The sequence below is a fragment of the Pogona vitticeps genome, chromosome 1 (assembly GCF_051106095.1).
Source record: "Pogona vitticeps strain Pit_001003342236 chromosome 1, PviZW2.1, whole genome shotgun sequence".
NCBI classification, from domain to species: Eukaryota; Metazoa; Chordata; class Lepidosauria; order Squamata; family Agamidae; genus Pogona; species Pogona vitticeps.
In genome coordinates this window covers 354,080,226-354,106,515 of record NC_135783.1, presented here as the reverse complement: position 1 = coordinate 354,106,515, position 26,290 = coordinate 354,080,226, and the positions used below count along the sequence as shown (strand labels likewise).

Here is a 26,290-nt window from a genome sequence, read left to right as displayed (position 1 = left end):
ACTCTGGATGTTTTTCCTGTGAGAACCCCACTGAATTCATGGCTTCTGCCAAGGGGGGGGCAACAGCTGCGGTTCCTGCCCCTTCCCGAATCCCTCAGTCTCTGAGAAGACGCGTTTTTGGGGGGGGGGCTCAGTGTGGAGTAATTCCCAGTCGAGGGGTTCCTCATCTTGGGGTCCCCCAGACGTTCTTGGACTGCATCTCCCAGAAATCACGGCCAGCACAGGGAGTGGAAAAGAAGGCTTCTGGGAATTGCAGTCCAGGAACATCTGGAGAGCCTGACATGATTCCAGATAAGGCTGGGTGCTCTGAAATTCATCATGGGGAGATAAATGGCGTTCATCTGGGATACGATTGCTGGACCCTGAAGCTGGAATCATCTGTTACTTGTGAAATCTCCAAATCGACATGTGTTGGGACTTTGCATGGAGCCACGGAAGACGCGGTTCCGTCTTGCATGCTGAACAGAAGGTGCAATCCTGCACTGACCCTCTGCCACCCGAGGGGCCTGCGAATGGCCCCCAAGGGGGGAGGGAAGGTGACCTCCCCAGATGTTTTGGACTTCATTTCCCAGAGAGGCCCAGATGGCAGGGTAAAAAGGGTTATGGACGCTGTGGTCCAGAACATGGGGAAGGGGAGTTTGCAAAGGTTCCCGAGCCCTGGAGTCCATAATCGGAAGGAGACTCTCCGATGCCAGCAGAATGTCATGGTTTACTTAACAAGGCAGATGCCGATGTGAGGCCCCCAAAGTGGAGGCCTTAGTGGGAGTGCCGTCGCTCTCAAAGAGAACCCTACACACCCAGACATCCCCACCTCTGTCCCCAACGTGTCGGGAAGAAAAAGGCGTGGAGACCCCTGATTGGGAACAAGTGGTCGCCGAACCCCTTACCTTGGATAAGGGGGTAGAGACCCAAGACCTGGAGGCAACGCTGAAAGGGTTAACCTTTTCCCCGGGACCCGGGAAGTCTTTGGCGGCAAGAGGGAGGGAGGAGATTGAGGCGGCGGCGGGAGATATAAGAGGGAAGCCAAGAGAGATACCGGGGGGGGGGGAGTGGATCTGGATGGAGGATCCTTGGACCCACAAGTGGGAGCAGGTCCGAGTCCCCCATGAGGAGGCCGAGAAACGCCGTCAACTTGGACTAAAGCCTCGCCCGTCATACTGGGGTGAGACTGAGGCAAAGGAGTGGTGGAGGAAGCTCCGAGAGGAAAGAGAAGCCGTGGCACGGGAACTAGAACGTAAGAAACAATGGCATATAGCCGAGTTGAGGAAGCTGGGGGGGTTACCCGGCCCCTGGGGAATTGATGGTGGAGATGGGTCGTCCTGGGGCGAGTGGAGCGGAGACGAAGAGACTATTCCATTGATCTCTTTGGAGGAAGAATTGGACCCTGGGCAGGGGACTGTGCCGATATTAACAGGACCTTGGAACCCAGAGATAACCAACCCTTTTGTAAATAGTTTATGGACTCTGTTAAAACCAAGTAACGTGTTGCAAGAATCTCTGAACCCCTTCTTAGGAGTAAACCCTGTTGGAGTTGATGTTGCAATAAATACGGAACCTTTTGATTTACCTCCACCGACTCGTCCTTTATTTGGAGAACAAACAGCCCCGAAAACTGAACCCTCACAGCCGAGGACAGGGTGATTCAGCTTGGACTATGGCTCCCAGCGTCCCCTGGGCAGGATGACCATGAGCTGGACGCAGTGTCACCAAAGTCCATACACAGACTTAAGGCCTTCGATACGTGAGCTCGGCCTTCGCTTCTCTGAGCGTAGGGGGCTCGCTTTTTACGGGCACCACGCTGTGTGATGTCCTCCAAAAACTGGCACCCCGAGGCTTTTCCTCCCACAAAACACCGAGATTTTTGGGAGCCCCCTCTCCTCACGCTGGAAGCCTTCAGGAGAAAGTTGGACAACCGCCATTGTCAGCTCTTCGTTGATTCGGCTTCCTGCCTTTGAGCAGGACTCAAGGGCCTTATACAGGAGGTCCCTTCGCGACTCCATCATTCCCCGTTTCCCCGAAAATAAGGCCTAACTTGAAAATAAGCCCTAGTAGGATTTATTTATTTATTTATTTAATTTTATTTATATCCTGCCTATCTAGCCACTTAAGGCCACTCTAGTAGGATTTGTCAGGATGCCCATAATATAAGCCCTAGTCCAAAAATAAGCCCCAGTTAAGTGAAACCCCGCCCTCCACAATTTTGCAGCAACCCAAAGGAGATGACATGGCTGTCTGAATAAATGTAGATGGTTGTACATGGGGGAGGGGAATAAAACATCCCCTGAAAATAAGCCCTAATGCGTTTTTTGGAGCAAAAATTAATATAAGACCCTGTCATATTTTCGGGGAAACACGTTATTATTCCATGATTCTACGACTCAATGACACATGGCCTTTTGAGTTGTAACAACAACAACAACAACATATATATATATGTGAATCACTCCCCCACCCCATGGAGGTGTTGAGCCCTCGCCCCCCCCTCCCCAACCAGACTCTCTCATCGGCACAGCTGGCCAAAGATTTCCGCTGGGACAGGCCGGGTTTCCCTACAGCTTCCAAAGGCTGAATAAGAGACCCCTGCTCACATCACTTTTTGGGAGCGATGGGGGGGAGGGGGGAGGAAGAGGAGAGACAAGGCCAGGAGGGAGTCATACTTCTGAATAAGGCCAGGGTGTTTGGCCCCGCAGCCCCGGGTGCCAGGCCTCCACTGGGGAGGGGGCTGGTTCTCCCCCCTTTTCCTGGCTGGGGCTCTGGGGATCTCCATGCCCTCTCCAGAGTCCTGGCTGGGCCGAGGAAGGGCTGGATGGCCGCCGGGCCCGGGGTGGGAGGCTCCTCCGGCTTCAATGTCCCCTTGGACCCTCCTGGTCCAGGGAGAAAGTCCCAAGGCTGCCAGGGCGAGCCTTTTCGAGTCCGGCAGCTGTGGGAAAATTGCCAGAGAACCAAGGCGGCAGCCCCTTTTTGGGCAGAAATCGCCGGTGCCAAGGGGCCCTTCCTTCCTTCTAACCGTTTAAATATTGAAATCTAAATTTCTTCAAACCAAGTATATAAGCATATATAATATATATTTTCTCTCAGAGTTCTCCCATTTTTGTTTTCTTCCATGATAATCTTATTTACTCTTCTGTTACCAGGCTCCCCCCTTTATAATCCTTTTCTATCAATTTCTTTTTTAAAATATATTTTATTGTATTTTTTCTACTTTTCTATCTGTTGCAACCAGAGTGATTTATTACAATATGTTCCATTCATTTCATCTTGTCTTGTACTCTCTAACATATTAATCTAATCTATTGTACTTAAGTTGGTGCAGAGTTCATCCAAGTATGAAGAGGTTCCCATTTATTATCCAGTCTGTCATTTAGTGTATCTGTCAAAATATCCATTTTCTGCTAGTTCCAAGACCTTCTCAATAAATTCCTTCTTTGTCGGTTTCTTTGTGGTCTTCCACATACTGGCATATAGAACTGTCAGGTGTAAGGTCAAGTAAGTCTTGTTTTTCTCGAGTGTAGTTGGTAACAAATTCAATAAGATGATTTCTGGGGTCAAAGCAATTTTAACCTCTAAAATTTTCTCTGTCATTTCATGGATCATTTCCCAAAAGTACTTAGTTCTACTGCACGTCCACCACATATGATAGAACCTCCCTACTTTCTTTTCACATTTCCAGCACTTGTTAGAAACATTTTTATACATTTTTGCTAATTTCTCTGGTGTTACACACCATCTATAAAACATTTTGAATATATTTTCTTTTAGATTTATAGATTTAGTCATTTTAATATTTTGTTGCCAAATTTGTGACCAGGCACTTAGTTCTATATTATGACCTATATTTTGAGCCCACTTTACCATGCAACCCTTCACAATTTTATCTTCCACTTTTTTGCTCCATTAAAACAGTATATAAAGGTTTATATTAATTTCTTTCCAGATTTTCCCCTTATTTTTATATTTCGCCTACAAACTTATAATTAACCTTTACTGGGAACCCCCTTGCCTATCTTCTTGCAGTATTACTATAACATATATTTAGCCATTATATTTTACAATGCAATTAGCAAAACATCCCCCTTTAAAATAAAATGAAATTTACAATAAAACTGGTATCTCTTATTCTCTTGCTTTTCCTCTTCCTTTCGCTCCTTGTTCTTCTTTGTCCTTTTTGCCTTCAACTGAATCTTTCTTCATCCCTTCATCCTTATTCGGCTCCTGAACCATCCACATTCTTCGAACACTGGGTAGCCCCAATTTTATTTAACATTTCTTTTTGAAGGATGGAAGTAATAACCCACATTTGTCTTCTAAATACCACGATTTCACTGCAAGAATCACTGAACACTTGAATTGCGTTCCCCTCAAATATCAAATTCCCTGGATTCTCTCCTAAAACTTTCATCAGTTCTTCCTTTTTCCTGAGGCTTGAAAATCTAATCAAAATATGACGGGGCTGTCCTCTATGTCAGCGGTCCCCAACCTTGGGCCTCCAGATGTTATTGAACTACAACTCCCAGAAGCCTTTGCCATCTCCTGTGCTGGCCAAAATTTCTGGGAGTTGAAGTCCAAGAACATCTGGAGTCCCAAGGCTGGGGACCACTGCTCTACGTCTTGAACCAACTCTGTGTATTTTATCAAGATCATACACAGTCCAGTCTATTTTTGGTGCTGTTTTTTTTCAGCCAAGCTAAGGCCAGTTCAGGCAGTTCCTTCTCTTTGGAGCCCGGATCCAAAACTCCTTTCACTCTAGTGTTGCTGCGCTGATTATAATCCTGTGATAAGAGCATCTGCTGCTGTCAACCAGTGACAGTAATTTCATTATCCCGTAGTCTAACAGAGTTTTGTTTATCGTCCATCTTTTTAATGCGAGAGTCATTTTTTCCAATTATTTTTCTGCAGCTCTCTTGAGTAGGCTTAAGATCCTTTGTCATATTTTCTACTTTTTGTTTTTTTTATTTATTAAAAGAATACAAAATACACCTACTACTACAGAAAAAAACCTATAAAATACAAAACAAAACAGTACAATTACCCATGTGCACCCATCACCTTCAGGACTAGCATTACACTTCATTCCATCCATTTTCACTCCAAAATTTCATTGTTTCTTCCCTCGGTGTAAACCCCCCTCCCTCTCCGAAATACATGTTCTAAAAATACATTCCATATTTTCTTTAAATCGTTATTTTTCGTTTGGCCTCTACTTATTTTCATATCACATGTCAGTTTATCATTGATTGCCATGTCCCATAATTCTCTATACCATTCCTCCAAGTTAAATTGATTTTCATTTCTCCAATTCCTTGCCATAATTATCCTTGCTGCCGTAATCATTATTATTATTAAATCCTTATTTTCATTCACCAATTGATCTTTACTCAAATTCAATAAGGCTGTTATTGGGGACATTGGAATATTCAATCCCATTATTTCAGTTATTTCCCTAAATATTACTTTCCATTCTTTCTTTCTTTTTTCACATAGCCACCACATATGTAAATACGTCCCCTTCTCTTTTTTGCAACTCCAACATAATGTTGACACAGTTTTGTCCATCATATTCATTTTAACCGGCGTTAAATACCGCTTCCATATTACTTTATAACAGTTTTCTTTTATCCTTACTGACATGTTCCTCATAATTCTCTGATCCCATATTTTATCCCATTCTCTTGCCACATTCTCTTGCCACAGATTTCATTGCATCCCATATTACCTAAGGTTGACTTCCCCCTTTCTCGTTTATTTCCCATGTTTCATATAAATCTTTTTGAAATTTTTCAATTAGGTTTGGGTTCCTAAACATAGGAGTCCAGGAAGGCCAATATACTTGTATCAATTCTCCACCTATTTACCACCTTATAATCACATTTAAACATCAGCTCCATTTTCACTCTGGCGTGATCTGAAATTTGTATAACATCAATAACTGTATCATTTACTCTAGGCAACAAGTCATTAGACACAAATATATAATCTATTCTTGAATATGTGTTATGCACCTGTGAGTGAAAAGAGAATCTTCTTTCCTTTTAGCTCTCTCCATACATCTTTCAAATCAGTTTTACTTATTAATCTATTAAAACCTGTATTTTTAGCTTTCCTTTCCCCAATCTGCAGCTTTGATTTATCTTTCATCAAATCCATTACCATGTTGAAATCTCCTGCTAATATTACTAACCCTTTCCTCAATTTGTCCAGCTTTCTCAATATGTTTTCTAGAAATTCTTCTTGTCGCTCATTAGGTGCATACACATTTACAAGCGTAATCTCTTCCCCTCTCATTTTACCTTGTATTATCAGATATATACCTTGAGTATCTTTTTCTATTTTTTCCGTCTGAAATTCACACTTTTTTGAAATTAATATTGCCACGCCTCGAGACTTAGAGGTTCCAAATGATTTTTCATAAATTTGAATCCATTTACCTTTTAATTCAATGAAACCTTCCCTTTTTTGATGAGTTTCTTGCAGAAATACAATATCATTATTGCTTTTATTCAATACATTCTGTATCTTAGCCCTCTTTGAATTAGATCCCAGGCCTTTTACGTTCCATGTTACAAAATTTAAATGTTTAACCATATTTCATTTTGTTTATTATTATTTTTTTACTACTAATACTAGTCCTGATTGGTGTAACCGTGCTCCCCCAATTACAAAAAAATGAAAATAAAAATAAACCCTTTAAATTCCTAATACATTTATCTACCCCGTGCTTCCCCACTACTAATATTTCTCCCCCCCCCCCCCGTACTCCACAAAAATTCTTCAGGTCTTTTCTACTGACCCTGGGGGGGGGGGGGGGAACGTGTCTGTCTCAATCCGCCGCGACTCTCTCCCTATCTCGCCTTATAGTATTATATAAATCCATACTGTTTTTTTTCAACATATCTACTATTACAACATACACAGGAAAAGCAATGTAAATATTAGTAATAATAATAATAATAAAAGCAAAATATAAAAACAAAGGATGAGAAGGGAATGTCAGTATCTAGTTTTAATAGTTTTTATTTAAAGTTTCTTCCCAGATTTTCCCATCTATATCTATACATCTATTTCCAATTTATTCCTCTATATTCGGTCTTCCCTTTTTGTGTCCCATTTACTATTATTTATTCCCGATTATTCCTCCCCTTCTCTTTTATCTCCTCCACTGCCTAAAGTTACCCTCACTGGATATTTCCCTTTAAATCTCATTATGTCTTCTTCATACAATACCATTCCATTCTCATCCCTTCTTCCCTCCTTTTCTTTCTGGTTTACCCATTAATGCTTATCTTTTCTACTAAAACTTAATCATACCAGACCCTCTCCATTTACCTCAATTAAATTTTACATTAAGTCTATAAACTTTTACTCCTTTGACTTTCCACGTCCCTTAGTCTTCCTTGGTTGTTTTGGAATTGCTCCTTGTTTTTCCTTTTCCTGTTCTTCTTCTTCCTGTCGTTCCTTTTCTTCTTGATCTTGTTGTTGTTCTTGTTCTCCCTCGCCCTTGTCACTCTCAATTGAGTCTCGCTCCATTGTTTCATCCTCCTCTGATTCCTGACTTGACCCTGATTTCGTCAGCAACCTCATCTGCTCCTCCCATTCTCTTTTTGTTAATATTTCACAATCCTTTAAAAAGTCCAAAGCCATTGGGACAGATATAACTTTGTTAAATTTTCCATCATGATGAACCTTTAAAAACAAAGGGTACCCCCAACTATATTTCACACTTTTGTTTTGAAGAATACATGTAATGACCCTAATTTTTCTTCTAAACTGAAGGGTCTCATGAGAAAAATCATTAAAGATCTGTTGCGCATTTACCAGGCTCCCTGGATTCTCCTGTAAAGCTTTCATTAACTCTTCTTTTTTTCTGAGACTTGAAAATCTGATCAAAATATGACGAGGTTGACCTCTGCGTCTGGAGCCCACTCTATGTATTTTATCCAAGTCGTAAACAGTCCAGTCTATTTTTGGTACCGTCTTTTTCAACCACTCCAGTACCAGCTCCGTTAGATCCTTCTCTTTAGGGCCCAAATCTGGAACACCTTTTATTCTGATGTTATTACGGCGATTATAATCCTGTGTTAAAACCATCTGATGCTGTAGATCGGTTGCCGCGAGTTCATTATCCATGATTCTGGTGGAATTTCGATTGGCTTGACTCTGCAGCTGTTGAAGATGTTCTTCAGTTTGTTTAACATAGGAGTCCAATTTTTTACTGATTTCTTTACTTTGCTCATGATTGGCTGAGATCTGCTTACTCATATCATCCACTTTTTGTTCTATATTATCCACTTTTTGATTCATTTGCCGCATGGATTCAGACAGCTTTGAAATTTCTTCCAAGACCAGCCTCATCTCGGATTTCTCACCCTTTTGTGCCATCTCTATTCGCTGTGATTCTGCTTCTTCCTTTAACAAACTCTCCAAACGTTTATTTTCTACTTTTTGTATCATTTCCATCATGATTTCCTTGATCTTTGCAATTGCTTCCAGTACTACAGCCTCAGATTTGTCACTTTTTGGGGCCATTTCTGCTTCTGCGTCTACTTCCTCTTTTGTCAGTCTTGCCATGTGGGAGTCTGAGGGTTTAGACCTTGACTGCGCGGAATAATCTCTTTTCCATACAAATTGACTCTCTTTCTATTCAGTTCTGCCTTGTCTCATCAATTTCAAATGTAATTTCCTTTAACTTTTTTTTGTTGAACTGTTATTATCACTCTGACCAGCAGATGGTGCCTACTAGCTATTGTATATACCGTACTAGGCTTCAAGGTTAAGGAATGTTTAGTTTCTCTTGTGTTCTCAGTCTGTTATCTTTCTTTCTTTTTCTTCCTTCCAGGCAGCTCTTTTAAACAATAACAACTGTTTAAATTGAAATTTTCCCCAGGCACTGAGAGCTAAGAGCTTTACGAAGGCTTGTCTTGCTGGACTAGTTATAGCATTCGCTTACAAAACGCGGTCTGTCGGTTAAAGAGCAGCTTTCCAACCTTATGTTTTGGCTATTTCTTGGCTGGTAGTGGTGAGATTCGTTCCCCCCACATTACATACACAGGAATTCCCACTTGGGGGGTGGGGAGCGTAGTCTTCTTTTCCTTCCTTCCTTCCTTCCTTCCTCACACACCCAGCTGCTTCTGAAAGACCAAACGGCTCTTATAATCCACTTAATCTATAATATATATAATCTATAATATATATAATCTATAAAATATAATTATCTATAATATATAATTATAAATCTATAATATATAATTAATCTTAATCTATAATATATAATTATAAAAGTATAATAAAAACAAATTTAAAAATATAAATTATCATTTATAGTCCTCGAGATTATAAATATTTTGAAGTCACTTACAAATCCACGAGCCCCCCCCCCCTTTTTTTTCTGCTGCTGCCTCCTTTGGATTTCGGAATGAGACCTCCGGGATTTTCAAGCGGCAGCCATTAAGGTCCAAGACACGCCCTCCTTGCCCAAAATTATTTATTTTTTTAAAACAAAAAAAAAGGAAATAGCTTGAGACCAGGAAGAGGGAAGGACCTCCCAAGGCCCTTCAGGCACTGCCTTAGACAACCCGGCCGAGCCTCCGCCCATTTTTATTTCTTGACCCTCTTCCTTGCTTTGAGGACCCGGAAGCGGAAGGGCTTGGGTCTTTCATCGCGGCTTTCCGATTGGCTGGCCGCGTGCTGCGCGCGCAGGCGGCGGGAAGTTCCTTCTAGTAGTCGCTGCCTTAGCTCGGAGGCGAGAGGAGCTCTTGCTCTTTTCTCCGTTGGGGGGGGTCCGTTTGGGGGGGGGGAGAAGGAGGAAGGCGGCCTAGCGACCGGCTGGGAAGGGAAGGGAGAGGCGATGCGGCTGCCCTGCGAGGTGTCGGTATCGAGCCGCCTGCTGCCTTCGGCCGGCTTGACGGGCCCCGGGCGCCCCGTCCGGGCGGTGCTCTCCCTGGGGAAGCCGCCAGGAGGAGGAGGAGGAGGAGGAGGCGGCGTCTGGCTCCTGGTCAGCACCGCCCGCCACCGCCCCGGCGCCAAGTACCAGGTGAGGCGGGAAGGGTTCGAGGCCCGTTTCCCTCCCGCCCTGAGAGTGGGTGGTTTTGCCTCAGGGAGGGAAGGAAGGAAGGAAGCCGGCGGGTCTGATCTTCCCCACACCCTTGCGAGGTAGGACGGGCGGAGGGAGAATCCGAGCGCCGCCCGCCCCCCCCCCAGGAAGTTTCTCGCCTGATCCCCTTGAACCCCGGACCCGATCCTTTGCACCGCAGGGGCTCAGAAAGGGCAGGGCGGAGGAGATTGGCTTAAACGCGGGGGGCCCTCTCCTTTCCACAAACAGGAAAGTCTCTGTCCCCCCATCGTGGTTATTAAAATATTTCCTGACTATTCAGAAGGAATCATAATTGCACACACACATTTAGACATATTATTCAGAAGGCGAGAAATGGCTCTCTTGAGATTTAATTACTGGTAGTACCAGTCCCAAGATAAAGGAATTATGGTGATTCTGGCCCTGCCGTCCTTTTGCTCTAGCCCCCACCCCCAAAACATGATATAACCCGTCTCATTATATTTGAATTGGACTCTGGCTTTTAGGCAGAAAGGTACTTCTCACTCCTTCGCTAAGAACACTCCTCTGCGTGCGTATATGGCATCCGTGTTAGACGGAAACGTATGAAACTATGATCCTGTCTAAAGTTGCCCCTGTCAAATATGGATGCTTCAGTGCTTGGTTTGGTGGGCTTCCTGCTTCCTTCTCCTCTCCATTGATTTGAAGTTCTTTGTCCTATCGGGGCTATTCTAGCAGTGCATGGAGGGGTGAACTGGACAATAGGGGTGACATAGGGGAGAGACGCAAGGTGCAGTTGGTCCAGATGTGAGAACTGCCTTGCTGGAGAAGGAAGAGGATTGTGACTCTCCTCTTGACCGTTTTGTGGCCTCAGCATCTGGTTAGCAACTACTGTACCCAGATCATGGGGATTTTACATGGTTTTTGTTTTTGCTTCAGCAGGGCATGTTTCCCCTAGACTTATATGTTCCTTTTCTTTAAAAACAGCTGAGAGAGAATGTGGAACAAGTTTTTGCCAAGTTTGTGGAGGAAGGAAAAGCCACTGTGAGGCTGAAGGAGCCAGCAGTGGACGTCCGTCTCAGCAAGGTAAGATCGAACTTGGGACAGCCGTTCATCCTGTACTCCCCCACCTGGTTCGTATTGCCAGATTATGGGTCTCGGCAGCCCTGGGTGGAGTCAGACCCCTAAACCTCTGCGCCTGGTTCCTTGGAGTACAGAGGCAGCTGGAAAGGAATCTCACAGGTTTATTCTCTGGCCCTTGCTAAGTAAAGAAATAGCAAGAGGATTTCTGTCACACCTTGGTGGTCTCACAGAGAAAGAAATAAAACATAGGCTTCCCACACATTTGTATATTCTTAAGCTGGCAGACACAACTAGGGTGATATTGTTTAATAAATTCATTCATTCGAGATATCTACTTTCTCCTCAAAGCAGAACTGAAAGCAGCTTTCTGTGATACTAGCAATAGCTGCTATCCCAGTGTTTTAAATTCATACATAATTATGGAATTGAGAGGGAAAAGTTTCTGAAACACTCAAAACTTACAATGATTAAATCATCCAAAGTAACAAATGATTTGCTTTACAGTATGTTTGTTCATAAAAAATTGTATGGTGATACTTTTTATACATTTCCCCCTGAACTTTGTTTCCTAGAAGTACTTTTTTGAAGTTTTTGCTTTCTGCTCAGATTGCTATCTGTTCTGTCTTTACAGCCAGTGTTTAACATCGGGGCGGTTTTATCCCAGACCTCCCTTACTACCACAGTGACAGTATCATTTACATTTGATGAAAACAATGCCAAATAAAGAGAAATTATGTGTTCCCTTTCCGCTTTCCAGCGGCTAGCTGCTTTCTGGTGCACATGGACATGTTTGTGTCAGAATTCAGAAGATGTTTCAGAAAAAATGATATGGTGAATGTCAGTTACCATTGTGTGCTATTTTATCTACAGGCAAATGTCAGCCAGCTGAAGACTTTCCTTTCTGCAGTGAAGCTGGCTCACCGAGGCACCGGTGAAGAAAATTTACCACTGTCTGCTTTAATTCCACCGAAAGCTTCTGAAGTTGAGAAACCAAAGTCTAAAATGACCATACTGTCAAAGAAGGATTATCCTTTAACTCAGAACTTCCCATATACGCTGGAGCATCTCCAAGCCTCCTACTGCAAATTAGCCCGTGTGGATATGCGTATGCTTTGTCTGAAAAGCCTCCGGAAACTGGACCTGAGCCACAATCGGATTAAAAAGCTGCCAGCAACTGTGGGAGACCTTGCGTATCTTCAGGAGCTCAATCTTCAGGACAATCAGCTGGAGTCCTTCAGCGTGGCTCTGTGTAACTCCAGTCTCCGAAAGTCACTCCAGTCTCTGGATCTCAGTCAGAATAAAATGGCAGTGCTTCCAGCCCAGTTTTGCCAGTTGCGGGAACTGACTCACCTCAAGTTAGATGACAACAATCTACTTAGGCTGCCGTTCCAGATCGGTCAACTGAGTCAACTCCGTTCCCTGTCCGTAGCTCGTAATAAGCTCCCGTTTTTGCCCAGTGGTTTTGGAAAGCTTTCTCTCGAGTTCCTAGATTTATTCGGCAATCCTTTTCAGCAGCCCATGCCCCTTGTTCCTGACATGCAGCTGAAAATACCCTTGACTTTATTAGAATATTCTGCAAGAACAGTAATCAATTCCAGGTAACAGCCTTAGGACTAGCTTGGTGGCTCTTTTTCACTCCGTGTCCATCCTTCAACTGGCAGGAGGAACAATTCTAATAAAAAGGAAGCAGAGAAATCCTGTACATGAATTTCAGAAAAGCTTTAGGAGAGCTTTTGCTGTTTGTAGAAAGCCTGCATAACTTGCTATTGCTGATTGTGCCTCGCTGGCTTGGTCATCCTGTATCCAACTGCATAACAGAGAGATACCCAAACTTCTTGACTGCTAGTTGCAATTTTTCACATCCAGTTATGCAGACTTTAAGCTGACACTGGTAGGGTTCTGGTGGATTGTTTTTTCTGGCTTTTCCTGATGATTCCAGTATTTTCTAGCTTTCCCAGAGACTTAGGGAAAAAGCTGTTATACACTACATGTAGGTGACAAGCCATGATGGGGATATTGAATCTCCAGTCTTAAAAGGAAGATACCTCAAAATGCCAAAGGCAAAGGAGGGGGATCAGGAGACAGGGATATTGTGGTCTCTTGTGGGCTCCCCAGGGCATCTGGTGGGGCCACCGTGAGAGACGGTAAGCTGGACTAGAGGGGCCCTTGGCCTGATCCAGCACAGAGCTCTTAAGTTTTTCTGTTCTAACGTGTTCTACATACAAAGAATACACAGGAAAGGTTAGGGAAGTCCCTTGTCTGAAAGCCTTGGGAGATGCTATTGGTGGTGTAGAGTGAGTTGAAGAACTGCCTTGACCCCTGTGGAGTCCTACAGAGGCCACATAACTGGGCAGTACAGTGGGAGGGGTTTCACACTCCACGTCCTAATAGTTTTTATCACAATTGCTGTGGTAGTCGGCTTAACTTCCTGGCCCCCATCTCACTAGGTCTGATTAACCAACCTAGCTTTAACCTCCACCACCATCCCATTAGAGCACTGGTTCTTAACTTTGGGTTACTTGGGAGTTTTGGACTGCAACTCCCAGAAGCCTTCACCACCAACTGCTGGCTGGGGTTTCTGGGAGTTGCAGTTCAAAAACATCCGAGTAACAAAGGTTAAGAACCACTGCATTAGAGTCAGTCTTTGGGTAAAGAAGGCCATCCCCCATCCAGTCTGTCTCCCTCTGCTTTTTTGCTTTTTTTTTTTAATGTCTGAATGTGGGAAAGATTACGGGCGGGGACTCTACAGACTGGGGGGGGGGGAAGCTGTCGAAACACTGCGAGCCATGGATTCTGAATTATGTAGGCAGTGTTTCTCAAGCTGTGTCTCTACAATGTTTTAGACCAGTGGTTCTTAACCTTAGGTTACTCGAGTGCTTTTGAACTGCAACTCCCAGAAACCCCAGCCAGCGCAGCTGGTGGTGAAGGCTTCTGGGAGTTGCAGTTAGGCTTCTGGGAGTTGGGTAACCCAAGGTTAAGAACCACTGTTTTGGACCTGAGTTCCCAGAAGCCCTGGCTGCGTCGCCAGTGCAATAGGAGGTCAGCCATAGAATTTTGGGATGGATTATGACTTTTCCTAAAAGCTCCTGCAAGACTAGTCTTGGAATAACATAGTGCTTCCCCAGTCAGCTGGGAACTCAATTGACCAACATTGGAAAGTTGAGTGAACCTCGAGCCAGCTACCTGGGATTGAACCTGGGTCACGAGTAGAGTTTTGGCTGCAGTACTGCAGTTTAACCACGAGGCTGCTTAATAGAACACAATAGAACGAGTAGACATGGTCTAGAGGGGCAGGGTAAAAATCAAATAAATAAATAAATATTGTGCATTCGTGATATTCTAAGCTCTAAATGTGTATTCTCAATAATAAAGTGGTGATACAATCATTTTGCAAATGGAGGCTAAAGAGTTAAAAGAGCTGTGGTTGGCTACAGCTAAGAAAATTTTAAGTCACACAAGGAACGGTGGTCTTTCTGACTCCTGTTGCACCAGCCCTCATAAAGTTACAGTGGTGCCTCGCATTATGACGTTAATTCATTCCAGCGAAATCGCTATATAATGAAAACGTCGTAATGCAAAAAGAAAAAAACCACTGAAACGCATTAAAACCTGTTTAATGCGTTCCAAAGGGCTATAAACTCACCGTCCAGCGAAGATCCTCCATAGGGCGGCCATTTTCGCTGCCTATGCAGCGAGGAATCTGTCCCAGAAAACAGCGGGAGGGGCATTTTGTTTACCCGGTGGCCATTTTGAAACTGCCAATCAGCTGTTGGAAAATCGTTGTTTTGCAAAGAATCTGTTCCCAAAGCAGGGAACCGATCATCGCAAAGCGAAATTCCCCCATAGGAAACATTGCTTTGCGATCGCAAAAGCGATCACAAAAAGTTCATCGTAATGCGGTTTCGTCGTTAAACGGGGCAATCGTAAAGCGAGGCACCACTGTATTGGAATTAAGAACTGCTTGGTCAATCACCCATCTTTTTTAAGGGTTTCATGCGCTGTTCTTGATGCATCATTGTTACGTATCTGTAGCCATCGGATCCTGTTTCCCCAGATTATTATTTAAGCACAAACAGAAGTACTTGCTTTTAGATTTCTTTTCTGGGGGTGGTTTAAAAGAGGGACATGAAAAGATTTTTGTCAGGCTGGCAAACTAGCATATGTTTTAGCTTTGTTGTAATGGGAATGATGTTGAGTGCAAATTCATTATTTGCTATCCTTTGTTTTCCATCTTGTGTTGCAAGCATATTATTTGGCTTCATTTTCCTTACCTAGTTTTGTGGGTCACTACAAACAAAATGACTGGTACCATGAATTGTGCCATTTTTACATCCTTCAAAAAAAAAACCTAAGTGTTAAGTCTTTACCAGGTAGAGAGGATCTTTGTCTACTAATGGGGAACGCTCAGATACATACATGAAGTAAATAAATATAAATAATTATACAACAGGATGTTTATTAGTACTTCAGATACAGTAACTGAATCTGGCCATCTGGAGCAATAAATTCACTCCTAAACTTGGTTTTCTTTTATAGGATCCCATATGACTCCCACATTCTTCCTTTTCACCTCTGCGATGATTTGGACATGGCGAAGACCTGCCAGTGTGGGCACGCCTGCTTGAGCAGCTTCATTCAGACAACCGTGACTGTGAATCTACACAGTGTGTCACATACAGTTGTCCTGATGGATAGCAGGGGGGGCACAGAGGCCCCCATCCTCCGCTACTTCTGCTCTCTGACCTGCTACTCCCAGTTTCTGGACAGACATCTGCAAAGCATACGGTGACCTTCCGTGGGAGTGCAGAAACCTGGGGCTTGGAGGTTGCGTGCACCCACTCCCAGGCCTTCAAAGCAGCTTAGCAGGCACCTGACACTCCCCCTTCAACTGGACAATTCCCTACCTCTGAGATGTCCTGCAGATGGCTGGCGAAGAGGTGGCTCTCTGCTCCCTTGTGGCAAAGAACGGGTTATAACATGCCCATATGAACCAGCAGCACCATCTCTGGCCTTCTCGTCCTGGAGGGTCCTAGGCCCCTGCCTGCAGCAAATACCACGGGCCGTCTGAGAAGCTGTGTTCAGCCACAAAAGATAAAGCAGCTGCTGAGGTTAAGAGTTTTGAAAGACAGCTGCACTACTTTCTCGGCAAGACTGTCTACTGAACTCAAAAAGTTTTGAAAGACAAGCGCTGCTGTTGGCACGCAGATCTGCAAGCACGTCCCTCACATTTCCTTTTTCCATCACCTAGAAAGAGGAAGGAAAACTAGCTTGGTTTTTCGACACCACACAGCTTGCTTTGGAAGAGACTAGCTGCTGGTTCAGCGAAGCTTTCCTGCCCGAGACGATTTGCCTGCCTGAATTTGGGAGTCTTTGAATTCCGTTCTTGAGGACAAGCATTTGTTTCCTCGTCCCCACTATGTCTTGATGCTTTGATTGGGAGCTGCTGGGACACTCTTTAAAGCTGACACCCTAAGAAGAGCTGCCTCTTCTGCTCCAGAATAGAGACTGGTCCTCCTCTATTTAAAAAAAAATGTCCTTTTCCAGGGCAACGTAACAGGGGAACAAGAAAGATACACTCTCTCGATGGCAGAGATATAGTCTATAAATCTCCAGGAAGTATTGGCAGCATTGAACAGTTCCTCCTGCGTATGGTGCTCACTCTGGACACAGCATTTTTAAGTACAGATGTTTGTGCTATTTTAAAAGCTTTATTAAAAGAAAGTTTGTGATTTGTAGTCCACAGTATTTTCTGAAGCACTAATGCAAAACTGAGAATATTTACTGTAAATGTATCATATGGCGACCTTTGCATGCAAGAACCAATACCCTAAATAGAAAATACATTTGCATAGTGTTTCCGAGCCGAATCCACATTCAGAAATTGTGGCTTTGGTTTACGCAATACACAGCGTAGGCATGGGAGAAAATAAGAGTCCCTGTTAAGGGGGAATTTTGACAGTGAGAAACTAGGGTAATTTGGAAATAGTTTTGAGTATTATTTGGGGCAGCTTTACAGAAAATCCTTTTTATTTAAAATTTTTATTTATGTCTGACAGCATAATTCTGCCGGCATTAATTTCTTTGGCAAATTTCTGCAGCTGAACTCAGTGTCGTGTGACTCCCATGTGCGAGAGCAAATGCCTGTATTAACTTGTGGCAATCTGCTGCTGAAATTGATGTGGCTGGAGTTCTAAGCAGGTGATAGGAGTCCAGCCATTGCTTTTGAAATAGCTTATTGTTGCACTGGAATTGTCATTTTACTAATCATAGTTGGGATACCCGGCATGGTCTAGTGGAGAGTCATGGACTAGGACTCTGGAGACCAGGGGTATGAATTCCACCCGCCCCCCAGCCATGGAAACTGACTGAGCTTGTGGAACTGCCAGAGCCACTCCTTAAATATCCTACTCACCTTAAACGCCCTGCTAGGGCACATAATAATAATAATCATAGTTGGGTACAGAGTGCTAGAGGGACAATAGAGTGAGACCAAGACTCACTCAGCTGCTGTGAACAGATGAAGTTCAAATTATTCCCAATTGTCAAAAATCAAAAGCACAGACCTCAGGATTGTCAGAACTAAAGTAGAACTCCCAAATCCATCAGGACAATGGTGAAAAAAAAATACAATGAATATCCTATTTTTCTTCCCACTGTCAGAACTGAACTGAGCGCACAGTTCTTTCACACACTGTTGGGCTATCCCGATTCCTCATTTCTTCAGTGTAGATGAGGGACATGTTTTTGTGAACTCATGGTAAGCATCTGAGAGGTGAGGCATTCCTTATCTACTGCAAATCATCCAAGTGACCCTGATCTAACTTTAGTGCAGCCATCCTTGCAATACATCATGATGAGGCTGCTTTTTTTTTTTTTTTGGAGCACACAAGACAACTGATGGATATACAGCCCATGGGTGGGCAGTGGGGCGTCTGCCTCTTCAGAGAGGCATCAAAAACATGTGTCTGTCAGATCAAATTGCCTAGCTAGGTTTTCAGATGGGATAAACCAGTGACACTCAAGCTAACTCTTGTTAGTACTGTGCGGAAGGCGGCAATGGGAAACTACTGCTGAATATTTTTCTTACCTCGATGAGGGTCAGCAGACAAGGTTAGTTATTCTAGTTCCTAATATCAAAGGTGCCTCTGAGTTAAAGCTGCTCAGAGTAAGGGGCCCTGATCCTATGCCGGATCCATCAGCTGGCCCTGTCGTTTCATGTCTTCAGTTTTTTATGGAGGTTCAAACTTGATCAGAACCGATGGGTCTTCTTTCATTGAAGGGGCTGCCACGCTGGGTGGTGGCTTTTAGCATCTCTCCTCCTTGTTCCCGGTGCCACAGACCAACTTCCTCCTGGGAAGGCTCCCCTGGACCATGGCTCCCCGAATGCCATCCCTGCAGCTACTGGGCTGTTTCAGTGAGAGACTTGCTCAGTACCTTGCAAGCTCTTGAGCTTGACATTCGGGCCACGGAGTTAAAAGCGAGCGGCACCTTGTCGATGGAGGGCAGCGGTGCCTAACCTTGGGTCACCCAGATGTTCTTGGACTGCAGCTCCCAGAAACCCCCAGGGGGGCCGCCCAGCTGTGAGGGGGTGAAGGCTTCTGGGACTTGCAGTCCAAGGGCACCCGGGGGGCCCAAGGTTGGGAGCCGCGGGTTTAGGCAGCCTTTGTGCCACGAAGCGCCAGTCCCCGTCCCCCTTCCCCTGGTGCCACTGGATGGCCTCTCTCTTCCCCCTTCTCCTTCAGACCTTCAAAAGATGAGGATGATTTTGCCCGGGTATGAACGAGGAAAGGGGCGACTCCGCCGCTCCGGCCCCGGCCCCCCAAAGCCGCAGCGGCCAAGGGGAGGCGGCGGCCAGGGCGCACCGCGGGCCCGGGGGTCCCCTTCCGTGCGCCTCGACGCCAAAGCCGAGTCCACTCGGGGAAGGGGAGCCCGTCCCGTTCACGGTCGCGCGTGGGTCTGCCCCGGGGAGGGAGGCGGCTCCCACCTGGGCCGGGCGGGCAGGCCGGTCTCCCCTCCTCTTCCTCCCGGGCGAGGGCCGCCGCGTCCCGGCTTGGCGCGCCCTGGGCGCAGAGGCTCCGGATCCGGAAGCGGCGGCGCTGGCGAGGAGGAGGCGGAGGGAGGCCGTGACGGCGCGGATCGTGGCCGGCTGGCGCGTCCGGGGCGGGGCCGCGGGCCTCCCTCCTTCCCTTCCTCTCCCCGGCTCGCTCGCTCGCTGCCTGGCTGGCTGGCTGGCTGGCTGGCTGGCTAGTCGTCCCACCGAGCCCGCCCGCCCGCCGGAGAAGGGGACCCGGGGCCGGCCCGCGCGCTCGGCCAAGAAGGGAGCGCGCCCGGGAGGCGATGCGCCCGCCGCCGCGAGAGGAGGAGGAGGAAGAGGAGCAGCCGCCGCCGCCGCCGCCGCAGCAACAGCCGCCGCCGCCTCCGGAGCCGGCGCGGGACGCCCGAGGCTCGTTGGGCGCGGGGCCGTTCCGCTGAGGCGCAGCCGGGCGCCGGGGACCACGCCGGGCCCCGCTCCGAGCCCCCGGGGGGACTGAGAAAGCCGGCCAGCGAGCGACCGACCGAGGCACACCGGGAGCCAGCCAGCCAGCGAGCCCAAGGGAAGGCAGCGGGGACCGGAGCGCCGGCGCCGGGGGGACCATGAGGCTGCGCATCTACAAGCGCAAAGTGCTGGCGCTGCTGCTGGCCGTGGGGGCCGCCGCCGCTTGCGCCCTGGCCCTCTGGGGAAGCGCCGGGCCCGAGCAGGAGGCCCCCGCCAGGGCCGCCGGGGGAGCCGGAGGGAGCGGCGGCAGCAGCAGCAGCAGCAAGCGAGAAGGGGAGCCACCGCCGCCGCCCCCCGGCCCGTCCGCGCCGCCCGTCCCGGGAGACCCGCAGCTGCCCCCTGCCGCCGCAGCCGCCACCACCAGCAGCAGCCGGGCCGGCCTGGCCCCGGGCCCCGGGGAGAAGGCGGCGGCGGCCAACGCGTCGTGGGGGTGGCCGGCGGTGGAGGCGGCCGAGGAGGATGCAGCGGAGGCCGGCGGGCCCAACGCCTCGCTGGCGCGGCTGCAGCGCTACCGGGCGCTGGTCTACCGGCTCAACTTCGACCAGCCGGTGCGCGGGGGCCCGGGGGCGGCGGAGCGGTGGCGGGCCGGGGCCGGGGCGGAGGGCGGCCTGGCGGTGGTGGTGCAGGTGCACGACCGGGGGGCCCACCTGCGCCAGCTGCTGGCCTCCCTCCGGCGGGCGGCGGGCGTGGAGCGGGTGCTGCTGGTGCTCAGCCACGACGTCTGGTCGCCCGAGCTGAACGCGCTGGCCGCCTCGGTGGACTTCTGCGCCGTCCTGCAGGTCTTCTTCCCCTTCAGCCGCCAGCTCTACCCGGCCGAGTTCCCGGGCTCGGACCCGCGCGACTGCCCGCGGGACCTGGGCCGGGCGGCCGCCCTCCGCCGGGGCTGCCTCAACGCCCGCTACCCGGACAGCTTCGGCCACTACCGGGAGGCGGCCTTCGCCCAGACCAAGCACCACTGGTGGTGGAAGCTCCACTTCGTCTGGGAGCGGGTGCGGGCCCTGCGCGGCCACCGGGGCCCCATCCTCTTCCTGGAGGAGGACCACTACCTGGCCCCGGACGCCCTCCACGTCCTGCAAGGCCTCTGGGCGCTCCGGGACCGCGAGTGCCCGGACTGCCAGATCCTCTCGCTGGGCACCTACGCCCCCGTCCGGGGCCCCCTGGCCGGCCGGGCCGACAAGGTGGAGCTCAAGACCTGGAAGTCCACCGAGCACAACATGGGCCTGGCCTTCGGCCGCGACACCTACCGCCAGCTGCTGGCCTGCACCGAGGCCTTCTGCACCTACGACGACTACAACTGGGACTGGACCCTCCAGCACCTGACGGTGGCCTGCCTGCCCCGCTTCTGGAAGGTGCTGGTGCCCGAGGTGCCCCGGGTCTTCCACACCGGCGACTGCGGCATGCACCACAAGCAGCGGGCCTGCCAGCCGGCCGCCCAGGCCGCCAAGGTGGACGCCCTGCTGGACGCCAACCGGCAGCACCTCTTCCCGGAGACGCTGACCGTCAGCAAGCGGTACCCGCTGGCCCCGCTCAGCCCCCACGTCAAGAACGGCGGCTGGGGAGACATCCGCGACCACGAACTCTGCAAAAGCTACCGCCGGTTGCAGTGAGGCCCGAGCCGGACGGGGAACGGGGCCTGGCCTGGCCGCAGCCGGGTGGCTTCCCCGCCTTGGACATGGAGGACTGCAAGGTGCCGGGCGGGCCTCTTCTCTCCAACGACCTGGGTGGCGGTGATCACAAAGGGTGTCCGTCCTCCAGCGGTCGGGTTCTTGAGCCAGGAAAGTTGCCCGCCCCGACACGGAAAAAGTGCCAGTCGTCTGTTGGGGCTTTTTATCGAGGCCTTTTTATAAGGTTTCCAGCACTTCCAGACCAGCCCAACCCCTTTATGTCAAGGGGGGGGGGAAACGTAGTGAAGGCTCACAGCGTTCTTGCTGAAGTTCTCTCAACCTCCCCCCCTCCAGTGCCATTCGGTTTCCAAAGGCAAGCCTTGGGGGGAAAAGGCTTTATAACTCTCTTCCTCCTTTCCCTTAATGTTCAAATGAGAACCAGTATTCCATAACCTTGTATGAAATTTCCTATCTTACTCTCTGCAACAGCATTCTCTTTTGTTTGCTATGTGCTTACTATACCGGGGGAGGGGGCGGCAGGAATTGGACAGCTATTTTGTTTCACTTCAATGTAGAAATATGCAACTTTTTTTAGTTCTGCCAAAATAAAAATTCATGGGAGTTTTTTTTTTTTTGTAATTAAAGTCTTTTAATGGGTTTGGAAGAATACATTTTAATCTTTAGCAACCGAAAAGAAACGAAAAATGCTTCCAATAAAAAACAATGATGGCAAATTGCAATGAGACACAGTTTAGGTTCATTAACAATTCAGTCACCGTTTCACAAACCAAACGGGGGAAAACGGACGGCACCCATTTACCTCCTGTTTATTGAAACCATTCCGTCCGCAGATGAGGCAGCACAAGTTAATGAACAATTTTTAAACATAGGATTGTGCGAGGAAAAAGGACAGAGCCGGAGCAATAAAACCCCAAACCATGTAAAGTAGTTGGTTCTGGAAGAAATCTCCTTCACAAGGCGCTGTGCCCCCCTTTGCGTTAGAGGCTCCGTGCCCTTGAAACACCTACCCTGCGGTGTAGAACACTCGGGAGTGAACCATGCGCACCATGTTCTTCTAGAGCACAACCGGCCAGAAGGTGCTCCAGCCTTAAGCTGAGGTTTTAAGCTCACCTAAAAAAAACCTTCCCGAGGGGACTGGAGCACTTTATTGATATTGGAAACAGAACTGTCTTCCCTGGGCCTTCCCTTCTTGGGCGACATTTCTCGGATACCACTTGCCTAAGATTATAAGGGAGCAAAGACTGCCCGGAGCCTGTCCTGGCCATTTCGGCCTCCAGGCTCTCAAATGTTGGGGGAACTGAAGAATGTAGACAGGTGCTTTAAAAAGCTATCTTAACTGGGAATGAGTTCGGCCAGTGGCGGAACTTTTATCTGAGGAAACGGACAGAATCCAACCGATCACGTAGGCGTTGGCTGGGCCAGTTGCGTTGACTGTTCCTCCGTTTCAAACGAGTGGGACTTTAAAGAGAGCTTCCTCTTGACTCCCCAGCAAGAGGAAGCTGCGTTGGGGGAGTCTGAGGCTTCTTGGTAAACAAGAATCAGCGTAATTATTATTAGATTCAAATAAAAATAAATTTTAAAATATTCCTGTGAAGTGCAATCATTCCCAAAGGTGCCCAAGGAGCTGGAGAGAAGCAGACGTTGCTTTGAAGTGGGCAAATTAGCACGGCTGGAAGTGCAGAAACGCAGGAGGCGCTGGGAAAGCAGCTCTTGCCTTAAAATGTAGCTCCGTTCTTGATGCTGTACCATCCTTGGCATTCGTGGCATTATATAATTTAGGGCATTTGCATCAATGGGTCTGAAAATAGCTTTCGCTCTGAGAGCAGCCGTTACAAAGAGGATCAAGATAGCCATTTTTTCGTAGAAAATTCAGCTTGTTCCTCCTTGTTGTGGCTGACTTTGCAGAGTGCCTGGGTACTCTTTGAGTGTCAACTATTAGTTGTTAAGACGCTCCCACAGGTGTTCTATCCAGCTGTTTGTAGAGGCAGCACATGAGCAGGGCAGAGCCCACGGATGGCACTTAAAGTCATGCTTGCTTTTAAGTTGGTTCCACTGACATCGACAGATCTTCATCTTGAGTAAATGCAGTTGACATTTGCACTTAGAAATATAGCTAATGTAGGGGGTAAACAGATTTCATTTCAGGGAGACTGGTTTTCCCAGAAAATCTGTTTCCTGCAAGCTCTTCTCAGGGATTTTCCAGTCTCTTAGAGCAGCCAAACAGCAATCAACTTGGTGTAAATAAATGCGGAAAGGGCCAGTTCTGGCATGCAGGGAGAAGTCATAATTTTTCTCCTGTCCATCTGCTGGATATTACAGCAGTATGGGCAGGACTCCTCAAAGATCAAGCCCCGCCAGAGGGATGGGGACCGTGAAGCCCCACCTTGTATAGCCAGCAATATAGCCAGTGGAATCTGCCCTTTAGACCATTTCTGGAAGGTCACTTTTTCTGCGACGGAAACTCGTTCTGAAATGAATGATGACGGTGTAAGCCTCTCTGAAGTGTGACCTAAGGGGGTGGCCTCAGGTGTGATGCCTTGGAGAGGGTTGTTTCATCAGAAGAGTAGCCTGCAGTTTGCTGTTCCATTGTGGAGAGCTGGAAGGGTAAATGAATGTACCATAAAAGTCACCCACATGAGCCTTGTAAATGTGACCAGGTCTTAGGCAAGACCCTGGTTTGGACAATCAGGTGGAAGATTTCTTGCAGAATTAGGCTTCTGGGTTTATCCCAGAAGGAAAAACACCAGGTCTCAGCTGAATACATTGAAATCGATCAAGTTCATCTGAAATGTAGCTTGTGCAGACACTAGGTGACCCAGGGAGGTTGCATTTGGCACCAAAAATGAAAAAACAAAAAAAGGGATTGACCGGAATGAGCTGCCCCGTATCTTTCTCTGAAGCCCTCGGAATCGCCAAAACAAAACTTTTAAGCAAACGGAAGACTTGGAGCTGAGTTTTTTCCTCTTAAAAGGAAACCCAGAATCTGAACTTGAGGTCTTTATCGGCAATTAAGCCCGAAGCGCTAAGCATTAGTCCAGTTCATACAACAAAGAATTCTGAAGAGTGACTGCAGAGCGCGTCGCATGGTGGCTAATATACTCTACGCTTCCGTCCTGCATGTTGGTTTCCTTTATCACAGGGGGAGCTGGACGGCTCGGCAACCTTTGCTTGCTTTGGGTGGACTCTGAGTGAACATCCTCTTCCTGGCTTATCTGAGCAGGCTCCTTCCAGTTCAACTGGGCTTGAGCGGAGGGCACGGTGTCTTTGCCAGTTGTTGAAGAATGTCCTGATTCATTCGCTTCACATGTCTGCAGTTTCTCAGGAACTGCCGAGCTGGGACCAATAGGGTCAAGCGCCAAACAATAGTCTGGTCCCCTGCCAACGCTCCCCATTGTTTCCCTCGCTCGACGACGTGAGCCTCCGCTTTGCATGGGACCATTTTCTGTATCGGCTGAGAGTGTGCTGCCCTTTTCATGTGCTTCCCTCTCCTCTCTTCGGGGTTCTGCTTGGTCAGGTGGGAAGCTGTTGTGATCCCGGGCCTGCAAAGAGAAAGAGGAGAGAGCAGAAAGAATTGTGACTGTCCTCGACTCAGGTGGAGGACCTGCTTCTGAAAGTGACCTCAGCTGTGGAACAGGAACCACCTGGGTCTCTCTGACTCCATGCAGTGCCAGTTGGCTTCCTGTAAACACAGCTGGAGACTTTTGCAAGCCTGATAGCAGAACCTGGCTGACAACGAAGAGGCAAGGCTGCATGGCACCTGGTGGCTGCTTGCTCCCTTAGCAGAGAAAGGAATCAGGGTTTGGTCAGGTCAAAGAGCCTGTGGCCACCCAGTGCCCAGGGGCCGCCGAGAACTCGTGTACATCTACAGGGAGGAACTGTGGCTCCCCACCCCCACCCCGCCATGGCTGAGGCTCTAGAGTTTCATCCTGCATGTTCTGCATTCATTGGTTCAGGTTTGATAACTCTTTAAATGTCAGGGTCTTCCGTTTTGAGTTTCAGCACCTTGACTATAGAGCCCCAGAGGGCAGAGGAAAGGAAGCATAGACGGATTTCCTCTTAAACCTTCAGAGTCCAACCTTCTGTCCTTGCTAAAACCTACACTCGCCCTCCCAGGTAAACCCCACCAGCCACCAGCCGATCCTCCTTGTATGAGATCTCTTTACCATCTTTCCTTTAACTTAGATCAACCTTCAGCTGGACTGCTTGTCCTCTGCTGCTACTAGGATAAGACATCGCCTTCCTCCCCAGCCATTCTGTCCCCAAGTGGGTATCCTGACCCCCACCCACGGCTACGTCTGCCTGAAGGCTGGGGCGGCTCCTTGCCCCCTCCCCGCCACCCAGCACCTGACTGCCTTCCTAGTGCGATCCTTGCACACAAGCCAGCCAAAGGTCGGGCCCACTTGAAAGACTTCAGAGTTGCCTTTCTTTTCGTTGCCAAGCCATGCCTTTGGGGCACAATGTCTGGTACTGGATTTTACGAAGTCCTGGTAGAGTTACCAGGAAGTCAGTGTTATTATGTGGTTGCTTTTAGCCTCGTGCTGCCAAAGATACCGATCTGCTCTCTGCCACGGCACCAGCTGGCACAGAGGTCAAGTTAAATTTGCTCCTCTCGCTGCCTCCCTTTGCTGCCGGGCAGAACTCCGAGGGCCTCTGTGTGTTTGGACTCCTGCAGAAGCCTCTGTCTGGTTGAGAACAGAGCAGCCCTGCTCAAAGGCCGTGGGGCCAGTGGACCACCCACAGTGAGAGTCCTGAGCCACCACAAAGGGCTGCAGGTGAAGAGCCACCAAAGGGGGCCTTCAGAGTAGCAACGGAAGCAAGCCGGCTCTTGCGGTCCCTCGCTCAGCTCCAAGAGGGGACGCTGCCCGACCCAGAGTGTGTCTCCTCACCCTGGCTGGGGGCAGCAACTGCACCACCACTTCCCAGGGAGCAAAGCCCCACAGAGCGCCACGGTCTTGGGGGACCCTTGGAATTCTGGCCGCTTGTGAGCACTTAAAACAGAAA

At 48.2% G+C, this 26,290-nt stretch overlaps 3 protein-coding genes and 2 long non-coding RNA genes across 5 annotated transcripts in view; 2 read left to right on the top strand and 3 right to left on the bottom strand.

Annotated features, from left to right (window-relative positions):
* Nucleotides 1-7,453: 7,453 nt before the first annotated feature.
* LOC140703297 (uncharacterized) lies at nt 7,454-9,575 on the bottom strand. The gene is made up of 2 exons (XR_012082734.2): nt 9,353-9,575; nt 7,454-9,125 (listed from the first exon to the last, which is right to left on the bottom strand). It is a non-coding gene; the product is annotated as an uncharacterized LOC140703297 (long non-coding RNA).
* A 212-nt stretch (nt 9,576-9,787) lies between these two features.
* Nucleotides 9,788-16,863, top strand: LRR1 (leucine rich repeat protein 1). The gene is made up of 4 exons (XM_020778379.3): nt 9,788-10,027; nt 11,033-11,131; nt 11,999-12,726; nt 15,665-16,863. The coding sequence occupies exons 1-4, from the start codon at nt 9,842-9,844 to the stop codon at nt 15,915-15,917; spliced, it is 1,266 nt and encodes a 421-aa protein (XP_020634038.3). The 5' UTR covers nt 9,788-9,841; the 3' UTR covers nt 15,918-16,863.
* On the bottom strand, nt 12,672-16,112 carry LOC144586325 (uncharacterized). The gene is made up of 2 exons (XR_013541101.1): nt 16,033-16,112; nt 12,672-12,800 (listed from the first exon to the last, which is right to left on the bottom strand). It is a non-coding gene; the product is annotated as an uncharacterized LOC144586325 (long non-coding RNA).
* Nucleotides 16,864-19,601: 2,738 nt separating the features above from the next.
* On the top strand, nt 19,602-21,901 carry MGAT2 (alpha-1,6-mannosyl-glycoprotein 2-beta-N-acetylglucosaminyltransferase). Its single transcript, XM_020778375.3, has one exon. It carries the CDS (start codon nt 19,763-19,765, stop codon nt 21,269-21,271), a length of 1,509 nt encoding a protein of 502 aa, XP_020634034.3. The 5' UTR covers nt 19,602-19,762; the 3' UTR covers nt 21,272-21,901.
* DNAAF2 (dynein axonemal assembly factor 2) overlaps nt 21,891-26,290 on the bottom strand; it is a 25,770-nt gene continuing 21,370 nt past the window's right edge. The window contains exon 3 of the mRNA XM_072986932.2: nt 21,891-24,828. Within this exon, the coding sequence (XP_072843033.2) occupies nt 24,319-24,828 (510 nt within the window). The 3' untranslated portion in view covers nt 21,891-24,318. The remainder of the gene's footprint in view (nt 24,829-26,290) is intronic.

What these genes read in the sequence shown, in the direction of transcription:
- LRR1 (XM_020778379.3), top strand. Translation starts at nt 9,842, where the DNA reads ATGCGGCTGCCCTGCGAGGTGTCGGTATCGAGCCGCCTGCTGCCTTCG. An exon ending in GCCCCGGCGCCAAGTACCAG is followed by an intron (nt 10,028 to 11,032) that starts GTGAGGCGGGAA and finishes CTTTAAAAACAG; the next exon opens with CTGAGAGAGAATGTGGAACA. An exon ending in TGGACGTCCGTCTCAGCAAG is followed by an intron (nt 11,132 to 11,998) that starts GTAAGATCGAAC and finishes TTTTATCTACAG; the next exon opens with GCAAATGTCAGCCAGCTGAA.
- MGAT2 (XM_020778375.3), top strand. Translation starts at nt 19,763, where the DNA reads ATGAGGCTGCGCATCTACAAGCGCAAAGTGCTGGCGCTGCTGCTGGCC.